This window comes from Meles meles, chromosome 6 (assembly GCF_922984935.1).
Source record: "Meles meles chromosome 6, mMelMel3.1 paternal haplotype, whole genome shotgun sequence".
Classification (NCBI taxonomy): Eukaryota; Metazoa; Chordata; class Mammalia; order Carnivora; family Mustelidae; genus Meles; species Meles meles.
In genome coordinates, this window is record NC_060071.1 from 151454241 (window position 1) to 151466346 (window position 12106).

The window sequence follows — 12106 nt, forward strand, 5'->3', positions numbered from 1 at the left end:
TGTTGTCCCTGTCACCTCCTCAACCCAGCACACATGAGCCTTCCACAGGATTTCGGCACAGGCAGGATGTGGGTTCTCACACTGTGTCTATTTCTCATATTGTGTCTCTTGCACAGTAATACACGGCCGTGTCTTCAGAGTTCAGGCTGCTGATCTGTAGATAGGCTGTGCTGACAGAGGTGTCCATGGAGAAAACAAATCGACCAGAGAAGCCCTGGGCATATGTTGGATTCCCAGTGTTCATGTTGATCCATCCCATGGACTGCAGGCTCTTTCCTGGTTCCTGTCGCACCCAGTTCATTGTATAGCTGGTGAAGGTGTACCCAGATGCCTTGCAGGAGACCTTTACGGATTCCCCCGGTTTCCTCACCTCAGCCTCAGACTGTACCAGCTGCACCTGGGAGTGGACACCTGTGGAGAGGGCATAGGAGGGGATGAAGTCATGCTGACTGGCCCTGGTCCCCTCCTCTGCCAAATGACTGGGGGAATCCCTTACTTGTAGCCAACACCACAAGGAAGAGGATTCTCCAGCTCCAGTCCATGGTGAGGTGCTGTGCTCTCATGGTATCTACAAGGATTGTGTGCAGCTGTTGGGTGAGGTTCTCAGGGCCCAAGCATTTGTATATTTAAGTGAGTACACCTTGGTTCATTTGAATATTCACAAAGCAGAATATTTCATATCAGGAAATGGCTCATTCAAAGAGAAGACACATCAGAGGGGAAACACATTCCTGGGATGCTGAAGTCCACATCTGAACATCTCTTTGAGGATATACACCCTTGCCACATCCTGGACTCTGTGTTACCAGGGCTCTTTCCACTGAGAATGAGCCCAAGTACAGAGCTGTGGAGGCTACTAAGCAAGGCAATTTCCTTAGGAGCAGAAGCGAGTGCTGATCTGGGAACAGGGGACCAGAGACGGCAATCCTGATGTGTCAGTCCCTGTGAACCAGTGTCTGTGATGCCCTGTGCACCTCCCTTCTCAGGTGGAGAAGTGGGGTCTGGGTAGAGAAACACCTGAACCTGAGTCAGGTCACCTGGATGATGTGTCTGATAGACCCAAATGCACATATTTAATGAAATGCTGGTAAACCTAACATAACTATGTGTATAAAGATTACATATTCCAACAGATTCTCTTCTAATCAGGTAATGTGTTCAAATGTAAACATCAAGAAGTCATCCCCCTATTTAAGATAAAAGTCATGATCATCAAACTAAAATTGATTTAGTTAATGAAAGATGTCTCATTTAATGATAAGTGACTAAACCATTTCCTTGGAAGCCATGAACAAGGTTCCATGATACCCTGTATCATTATTTTCATGGATAAAGATGTGAGATATATATATATATACACAGTGGAATTTACTTCTCCATAAAAAATTTGCAAAGACATTGATGGAACTAGAAGGCATTATGCTAGAGTGAAATAAGTCGACAAGGGAGAGACATTTATCATATAATTTCATTCATATGCTGAATTTAAGAAACAAAATACGGTCATGGGGGAATGGTGGTAAAAATAAAATAAGAAGAAATCAGAGAGTGAGACAAACCATGAGAGACTCTTAAGTCTAGGAAACACACTGAGGGTTGCTAGAGGTGAGCGGCTGGTGTCTGCGTTAAGTGGCTGATGGACATGAAGCATGCTGTGTGATATAATGAGCTCTAGGTGTTATATGCAACCAACGAGTAACTGAACATTACTCCAAAACTAATGATACACTATATGTGAATTAAGTGCATTTAAATTAAATTGAAAAAACCCTTTTCATTTGGAGAAGCAAAGTAACAAGTAGTAAATATGTAACAAAAAACAAAGCATGGAAGTCTGTAGTTTGCCCATAAGCTGAACAACTGGAAGTCATCCTCTCTTCTCAGACCCACCAGAGATGTTGTGATAGGATATCTTTGTCTGATCACGTGACTGTGAAAAATACCACTGCCTGGTTAGCATATAAACTGTATAAATGAATTCCATCAGAGTTATGAAAGATTGAAGTTCAATATCAAGTCATCCAGCACATCCAGGCCACCTCCCTCAGCCTGTGCTGGGAGGAGGTTAGTCCCACTGATCTCCAAAATGTTGTGGACAGTAGGTCCAGGCTTCTCTTTAGAGGCTCATATTGCTCTCAGGGCCTTGACGAGGAGTTCCCGGGTTATGCTGAGATGGTCAACCCATAATCACCTGCTCATCAAATATTTCCACATCCTTTCTGATTTCTCTGGAAGAAGATCTCTCCTTCCTTCCAGTAGGAACAGGCTGAGAATTTTCCAAAAATTTCAGTTCTGCTTCATACTGATTAATGATTATGTCTTCATATCATTTGTTCTTACAACACTTTTCCATGAGAATTCAAGAGAAACCTTCTGATGCTTTAAGCCTTTGGTCAGAAATTCCCTCAGCCTCTTAACAAGTTGCACTGTCCCAGGTTCTTCCTTTCTGATCTCAATGCAAGAAAGCTCTCTACCATAGTCTACAGCATAGGTCACCTCCTTTCTATTTCACAAAGGCACATTCCTCACCTTGTCTGTGACAACATCGAGGGGCCCATAATGTTTATGTCTTACCACATACAGTCCATAAGCGTTTACCACATATAGTCCTTAAGCATTTAGTTATTCTCTAGGAAGATTGGAGCTTTCATTGTAGGTCTCTTCTTTCCTTCTGGGGTCTCCCATGAATCACCCTTTACGACCCCTTCCTGACAATGTAGAGTTCTTCTGCACACATCACAGAAGCCTGCTAGCCCTCACCCATCACTCAGATTCAAACGGCTTCCATGGTTTAGGTCCTCGTTATGGCAGCTCCACACTTCTCAGATGGTATAACAGAGAGCATAAACCAGGTAGTTTAGAAATAAATTTCTCACATTTCTGGAGCCTTCCAAGTGCATGATCAAGGTATAGGCATATTTGCTGTGTAGTGAGTGCCTCCATCTGGATCATTGGGCATGTCTTTAAACTGTGTCTTCATATGGTAAATGGACAGTTTTGAGGATCCTGTGGGATCATAACAGCTCTGATTCCATTCATAACCTAACATTCTCCCAGAACCCTTACTCCTTTACCATCTCATTGGATATTACATTAGAACACTTGAATTTGCAGTGGACACATATATTCAGATCATAGTTCAGGGAAAACTGTGACCCAAAAATTGAGTTTACAAATGTTCATATGCAGGGAATCACAACTTTCTAGGGCAAAAGGCACCCACAGATATATCCACAGGACACACAGGAAAGTAGAGAAATATCTACAGGACCCACAAGAAAATAGGAAAATTGAAAGGTAGATGGTGAATTGACGAAGGTTCAGTGTGGAGATGTCTGAGTTGAAGCTCTCGTGGAATTGGTAAAGGAAGCACCCCCTCCTCTCTCCTCTTCTTAGATCTTCCTGTGTCACCTCAGTGAGGTGTAACCTGAGATTCTCTTGTGAGGACGACATCAATGGTCTCAGGCCAGGGAGAGAAAGACCAAGCATAAACTACAAACACCTGTCGATACCCACACCTTATCTCCCTATGATAGGGATCTTCTATAATAATAACAAGAAAAAGCAAAGAGAGCTAGAAAACCAGAAGTTATTTTTGAATTCTATATGGAATCCAGATCAAAATGAGACAAAAGCACAGACATGAGAGGAAATGTCAGTGTTGTCTCATTAGTGGTTGATTCATTATTTTTATTCAGAGTCATATTTTGGGCCAGGCTCTCCCAGTTAGCCCCACTTTAGGGTTCGGTCATCACGGTAGACATTCGTTATTGAGCCTCACTCTACAACTGGCACCTGGTGGGGATCAGGAAAGAGTGACAGGACTCTAGCCATATGGGGCTAAGGATCAAGGACAGGTTGAGGCAGAAGTTACAATAGCTCAGACTGAGGACATGGTGACTTCCTGTGGGATAATTGAAGGATAGCACTGGATGGAAAAGGATCCAGTCTCTACCAACCAGATCTGATGATTCATGTGGGTTTCCTGTGTGGAAGCCAGGAAACACGATTCAGACACATCCCCCAAGGCTGCTCTCATAGACTCCAGGACAGGACCCAGCAGTACTGCGATAGGTTTTTGTCTTTGGTTGTCATCCTGCAGGTCAACCTGCCTGTTGCATTTGGGGAAATCAGAGAGGGTATCCCATCAGTTGGACTGCCTTACCACCCAAGAGATAGAGTGATACAGTTTCTGGAGGGACAATTCCTGATCACCAGTGTCCACCCACTTGGATAATGAGCCATAGGATAAACTGTAGCTAGGAGGACAAGGACCCAGTTTGGGTAGATGTCCTGGGGGTATTTTCATAAACATGAGGAGGCAGTGTGTGCCCGCTGAGGGCAGAGAACAGGAACGAAGCTCTCAGAAAGCCTGGGCTGCGCAGGTGCTTCTCAAGGATGATGAGAATTCCTGAAGGTCCTTTTTGGAGAATGAAAAACAGGATATGGATGAGGTTGATGAAGGAAAGTTCCCTAGGGAATGGTGAGATCTCGTCTACACGTAGACAATGTTATCTCATTCTGGTTGGCTGCATGGAGAATACGAGAAATTAGAGAATGAAGAAATAACCATATATATCCCTGAGTGAATCTAGAGAGGCTAGTGGGGAAACCACCTATCTCAAGAGAAAGCCCCCCCCCCAACTGCCCCTGCTCCTGGGTCTGATTTTTGTCTGTGGTTCTTGAGTGCACCCTGCTGATGTAAGCACCCCCTGGTGTCTTGAGGACCTCAAGAGCACTGAATTATCTGATCCTTCTGTCCTAAGCACTCTCTGGTGCCCTCAGAGCCCCCTGGTGTTCTCTTGACTCCTGGTGACTTGAGCACCTGTTAGGGACCTGAGCTCCCTCTGGTGACCAGAGGGCCTCCTGGGGCCTCAAGCACCCCGGCAGCCCAGCTACTCTTGTGTCCCTGCAGGAAAGTTTGTGTCTGGGCTCATCACAAGAGTGTACACACTGGGTACACACATTACAGTAACAAACAGTGGTGACCTCAGCTCTCAGGCTTTTCATATGCAGAATCAGCCATTATCTTGCCATTGTCTCAGGAGATGGTGAATTGGCCCTTCACAGTGTCTTCATGGTGTATGTAACTACCACCATTCATAATTGCTGAGACCCACTGCACCTCCTTCCCTAGAGCCTGGCAGAGCCAACTCATGCCGTAGCCACCGAAAGTGAACCCAGAGGCTGCACAGGAGTTTCTCAGTGACCCCCCAGGCTTCACCAGGTCTCCCCCAGACTCCACCAGCTATACCTCTCAATGGACACCTGCAGACACAAGACATCCTGGTCAGGAAACTGTCCTTCACTAGCTACTTTCCTTACTCATATCCACTTTCTTATTCAATGTCTCTTGTTCTCTGTAAATTACCTTTGAAAAGAGTAACAAGGAAAACCAAGCCAAGAATAAACTGCATCATGAGCTGTCTGTGTTCTCTTCTGAACTCTGAATGGAAAACCTAGGAATCCCAAGACTGGGGCTCCCATCCCAGCTGCAGGATTGGGGCTGGGCTGGTTTAATCAGCAGAAGGTGAACCCTATTTGCATGACCCTTGACTATATAGCCAGCATGGTATCTATACTGATAGAGAGGACAATAACCAAAGCAGGTATGAAGGCCTTTGATTTGGTGAGACTGACAGGATTTGGGAAAAGATGAAGTTTGATTATATGATTTTCAGAGTAACTGCTTGATTTCCATTTACCAGTTTGATTTCACATAGTCACACATATCGGGGGTGTAGATACCATGTTTCCCCTTAAAGTAACATAATCCTACACCCAGAATTGTGGAGGGTTTGTGAAGTGTCCAAGAACACTCAGGTGAGAGTGAGCCCTGGGATTTGGACCTGTGCTCCTCCCATAGGACCTAGTACCCACCCTGAGTTCCCTGCAGTACAGAGAGCACAGGCTCATGGGCAATGTGGGATCTGGCCTATAGTGACAACAAGACGACTTTGTTCTAGAATTTATCTGAGATACAGAATCAGGGTGCATGTGGGTGTTCTTCCTAGTCTGTATGGTTTCACTGTCTTCATCCCAAGTCATCTCTGGGAGTATTTGTAATAGTTTTGATGACTGTGTTTGACACAGGATGAACTGCACACAGGTAGAAGTGCGATGTGAGAAACACAGGTGTCAGAATCAACAGTATCCAGAACAAGAAAACCATTTTCCACAAAATTTCCTGTATTGGCAATTCTTCCTTCCTCATTCCTTCTTCACTCTGTCCCCACATTACTATTGATCTTCATGTTACCTTACAGTAGCTTTAATTTTCTAGAATATATAATTTTGTAATTGTATGAAATTTACCTTTTTTCTAGGGCTTCTATTGCTGAGCCAAATACTTGACAATACCCCCATATTTATTAAGTTTTTTATGATGGGCAGCTTTCCAAAGATGACATAGAGCACAATATGTCCACTTTTAAGCTGATTATTGAGTTTGGAATAGTTCCCATGTTTCTCTATTTTATTTTCACTTATGTATTTATTTATTTATCTATTTATTTTAGTTACCATACAGTACATCATTAGTTTTCATGTAGTGTTTCTGTATTTTGATAAACTCACTACTCAGATTGGAGTTGCAAGAGCTAAAGAAATAAGTAGAACAAACTCCAGATCAACAAATTTCGTGTCAATATACCTTCTAATTGTGTTCACGAGACCAACAATAAAATTAAACTGTAGGGAATGGCAAGTACTCACAGGGGCTAAGAACCAGCATCTTGGCATATTGTGAATGCAGATCCCTGATGACCAATAAACTATCACGAGGTTTAGATAGAATATTTAATGGATATCTTGACATCATATGTGCTAAAGATATTATAGTGTAGGTTCTCCAGGACCACATCATTAAATCAATACTGTCCTCATGCATTCCTATCATGTAGGATGGGGGCAAATTATGAAAAACCTCCTCACAGCCCGGTGGTCCTGGCAGGATGGGAGGAAGATGACCCAGAGTAGGAATGCATGGAGATCCACGGATCCTGTGTCCACAGCAGAAATAAAGAATTTATGTGCAGAGGACACCCTCAGAAGCAGGGTCTTGGTGCCACAGGTGGAGCCCCACAGGATCTGGAAGGGGATCAGACATCACTGTCTCCATTCTTTTGAGGACCACACACACTTTTCACATGGAATGAAAGCCTTAGTCTTCAGGGAAAAGTAGGGAAACAGGAAGATGAGGACACCCAGGGACCACTGGAGCTGTGGGAGGAGACAACTGGGAAGAACAGAATGACTGTGTACCCAGAGACAGGCAAGAATACATGGACTTGGGGGTGGTGCAAGATGGCGTGGAAGTAGGAGGAGGTGCTGTTTCAACCTGTACCCCAAAGTGAGCTGATTACCTACCAAAGAACTCTGATCACCCATGAAATCAGCCTGAGAGCACAATTATACACATCTGGATCTCTGCAGGGGCAGAAGTTTCCAGTGGGCAGGTAAAGTGGGGTGGGATTGTCAGACCGATGTTGGCAGATAAACGAAAGTGAGAGGGAGCCACCAGAGGCGACTGATTGGAAAGTATTACCCCTATACAAGAGTGCCCTGTGACTGGGAACCAGCATTAACTTGGAGTCTGGTTGAAAGTACTCAAAAAGAGCAAAAGATCACTGGGGGAAATTGTGGGAATCAGGGCAGTTAGGGACAACCTCCCCTGGTGCTGAGCCAGAGAGAGTGTGGCGGAGAAACCAGGTCTTGGTCCGTGAGCCCACATCATGCCCAAGAACGCGTTGGGTCAGGCTCCTGGGACAACCAGCCTGACTTGAGGTGCTAGGAGCCTCGCCAGACGGCAGATGGCTATCAGACCCTGAGAGATGCGCCCCCATACCCTCCCCTGGGAGAGGTGTGCACCAGCCCAGGGCTCTTAGACCCACGCAGTGCTATCAGAGCTGGAGATGCATGCGCCCAACTCACTCCCCTGGAAGAGGTATGTGCCACCCGGCGCTCCTTCCCAGGCCAGCAGGGAAACCCCAGTGTGCGATCCCTGCTTGGAACCTCTCTGGCGGTCTGGTGCTGCCCAGACAGCCGCTGCTGTCGTGGTTTTGGGTACAAGGAGGAGATCCTGCATCCCCAGGAACTGCGACTCGGAACCTACTCTGCCAGCATCTCTGCAGAGCATTCTGAGGCTTCTCTCTGAGAGGGAGGTCGGGTGCAGTTTGCTTTCCTCTAAACCTCCAAAAACCATCAAAAGCTGTCAAGGCGACAGATTAAAAACAACAACAACAACAACAAAAAACCAACCAAACAAACAAAAACAACAAAAAACCCCCAAACAAATATAAAAACCTCCAGAGAACAAAAGCCTGAAAAACAAGTTTTCTCAGAGCCCACCCCATTGAGGGAGGTGGGAGGACTTAATTCAGGGAAAATCATTGACTGAAAACCCATGTGGTAGGTCCCTCCCCCCAGAAAACCAACCAGGAAGGAAAAAAAAAAAGACGACAAGAGAACAACCACCACTACTTCACACATACAACTATCATATGATCTCCCTGATATGAGGACATGGAGAAGAAACAACTTTTATTTTTAACTCGTTCCCACTATACTGGTTCATTTTTTTATATAGATAATTTTTTAACCTATTTACCATCATAGTGAGATGTCCAGTACATCAAATTCCATAATAACCTTCTAACCTGAACTTTTTCATACATACACCCGTGTTTTTCTTTTGCTATTCTATTTTTAAAAAAATTTTAATTTTTCTTTTAAATTTTAGTTTAATTTAGTCTAGTTTAGTCTCTTTTTATTTTTATTTTATAATATTCATATAGAGTTAAAGTTCAAGGTAATCCCCTTTCCCTAATGAATGCTACCCCTATGGGTAAACCAATTTTTAATCCCCCTTTGTCTTAGGAAAGTTGAGTCCTTTAACAAAGATATCAAGATACATCCAGGAAGAATCAAAATAAACTTCCTTGCCCACACTGAGAATTTATAACCACTCCCCCATCTTTTCCTTCTGCCAGTGTTTCTGTGTATTTGTGTTTGTCCTGATAGTATATAAATCTTATACTTGGGGTTATTTTTGACGAGGTTCTTCCTTTTTTTGTATATATATATATATATATATATATATATATATATATCTCGTCATATAATTTTATGAGTCTTTTTGTTTGTCTGTTTTTGTTTGTATACTTCATAAGTCTTACCTTGGGGCCCATTTGGGCTGAGACTTCTCTTTTATCTTCCCTTTTTTTCCTGTCCCTCTCTCTCAATCTCTCTGTTTTTTTCTTTTTCTTTTCTTTTTTCTCTCGTTTGGGTGGGGAATCCTGATTGCTCAGAAGCATTCCGGGGTGCACCTTGACTGCACCACAGTCGATACATCCAGCTACATCCATTCAGTCATTGCCCACCAAAATGACTAGGAAGAATGCCCTACAGAAGAAAAATAGAGGATGGTCCTTCTACAACAGAGCTAATGGCTAACGAAATAGACAATATGTTGGAAAAGGAATTCAGGCTAATAATTATCCAGGCAATATCTAGGTTGGAGAAAGCCATGGATGACCAAACAGATTTGATTAGGGCAGAACTGAAAGCCACCAGGGATGATATTCACAATGTAGGGCAGAACTGAAAGCCAAAGGGATAATGTTCACAAAGCTCTCAATGAGTTCCAATCTAATCTAAATTCTCTAAAAGCTAGGGTAACTTAGACAGAAAATGGAATCAGTAATCTGGAGGACAATCAGATAGAGAGAAAGGATCAGGAGGAAGCCTGGAACAAACAGCTCAGAAGCCACAAAAACAGAATCAGGGAAATAAATGATGCCATGAATCATTCCAACATCAGAATTATTGGAATCCCTGAAGGGGAGGAAAAAGAAAGATGTCTAGAAGATATAGGGGAACAAGTTGTCTATGAAAAATTTCCCAATCTCACGAATCGAAACAATGTTCATGTACTAGAGGCAGAGCGGTTTCCCCCCAAGATTTTAGATTCTTCAAAATCCTCATGACACCTGATAGTTAGAATGAAAAATTACAATTCTAGACAGATCCTCTTAAAAGAAGCCAGGACAAAGAGGCTCCTTACATGCAGAAGAAAGCCCATCAGAATAACGTCAGACCTGTCCACAGAGACCTGGCAAGCCAGAAAGTGTTGGCATGATATATTCAGGGTACTAAATGAGAAAAACATGCAGCTAAGTATATTTTATCCAGCAAGACTGACATTCAGAGTGGATGGAGAGATAAAGAGTTTCCAAGACTGTCATGGCTTAAAAGACTATGTAACCACCAAGCTGACACTGCAAGAAATATTAAGGGGGGTTATAGAACAGAGAAAAAATTCTAAAAATATCATCAAATAGAAATATAGAGAAAACCTACAGAAAGAAAGACTTCAAAGGTCACATGATGTCAGTCAAAACGTATCTATCAATAATCACTCTCAATGTGAATGGCCTAAATGCGCCCATAAAACGACACAGGGTTGCAGATTGGATAAAACGACAGGACCCATCCACATGTTGTCTACAAGAGAGCCATTTTGAACCTAAAGATACACCCAGACTAAAAGTGAAGGGATGGAGAAGAATCTTTCATGCCAATGGGCCTCAAAAGAAGGCTGGGATAGCGAGTCTCATATCAAATAAATTAGATTTTAAATTAAAGACTATAGTCAGAGATACAGAAGGACACTATATAATTCTTAAAGGGACTATCCACCAAGATGATCTAACAATTGCAAATATCTACACGCCCAATAGGGGAACAGCCAATTACAAAAGAAAACTATTAATCAAGATAAAGAGTCATATTGATATGAATACATTAATAGTAGAAATCTTAACATTCCTCTCTCAGTAATAGATAATCCAAGCAGAAAATCAATTAAGAAACAAAAACATTGAATGAAACATTGGACCAGATGGACGTCATAGATATATACAGAACATTCCACCCTAAAACAACAAGAATACTCATACTTCTCAAGTGCACATCCAGCCTTCTCCAGAATAGACCACATACTCGGTCACAAAGCAGGACTCAACCAATACAAAAAGACTGACATTATTCCCTGCATATTCTCAAATCACAATGCTTTGAATCTGGAGCTCAGTCACAAGGAACAGTTTAGAAGGAACTCAAACACCTGGAAGCTAAAGACCACCTTGCTTAAGAATGCTTGGATCAACCAGGACATCAAAGAAGAACTTCAACAATTCATGGAAACCAATGAGAATGAAGACAATTCGGTCCAAAACGTATGGGATACAGCAAAGGCGGTCCTAAGGGGGAATTACATTGCCATCCAAGCCTCCCTCAAAAACATTGAAAAATCTAGAATACACCAGCTGTCTCTACATCTTAAAGAACTGGAGAATCAATAGCAAATAAAACCAACTCCACACGCAAGAAGGGAAATAATCGAGATTAGAGCAGAGATCAATGAGGTAGAAATCAGAGATACAGTAGAACGTATCAATGAAACTAGAAGCTTATTGGAAGAATCAATAAGATGGATAAAACATTGGCCACACTAATCTGAAAGAAAGAGAGAAAGCCCAAGTTAATAAAATTATGAATCAAAAGGGAGTGAACACAACTAACACCAAGGAAGTAAAAACAATCATCAGAAGTTATCATCAACAGTTATATGCCAATAAACTAAGCAACCTAGTTGAAATGGATGCATTCCTGGAAAACTATAAACTCCCAAAATTGAACCAGGAAGAAATTGATAGCCTGAATAGACCAATATCTAGTAAGGAGATTGAAGCAGTGATCAAAAACCGCCCCCCCACAAAAAAAGTGCAGGACCTGACGGATTCCCTGGGGAATTCTACCAAACTTTCAAAGAAGAAATAACACCAATTCTCCTGAAGCTGTTCCAAAAATTGAAGCAGAAGGAAAACTTCCAGACTCTTTTTATGAAGCCAGCATTACCCTGACCCCAAACCAGGCAAAGACACTACCAAAAAGGAGAATTTCAGACCAATATCACTGATGAATATGGATGCTAAGAATCTCAACAAGATCCTAGCAAACAGCATCCAGCAGTACATTAAAAAGATTATCCACCATGACCAGGTGGGATTCATTCCTGGGTTACAAGTATGGTTTAACATACGGA

At 42.7% G+C, this 12106-nt stretch overlaps 3 gene segments (V, D, J or C); all 3 read right to left on the bottom strand.

Annotated features, from left to right (window-relative positions):
- The window catches only part of LOC123943474, a 1358446-nt gene that overhangs the window by 531547 nt on the left and 814793 nt on the right, over positions 1-12106 (bottom strand).
- The window catches only part of LOC123943793, a 397541-nt gene that overhangs the window by 367166 nt on the left and 18269 nt on the right, over positions 1-12106 (bottom strand).
- Positions 95-555, bottom strand: LOC123943807. The segment is given in 2 exon segments: positions 95-411; positions 497-555. Coding segments are annotated over 2 exon segments (363 nt in total).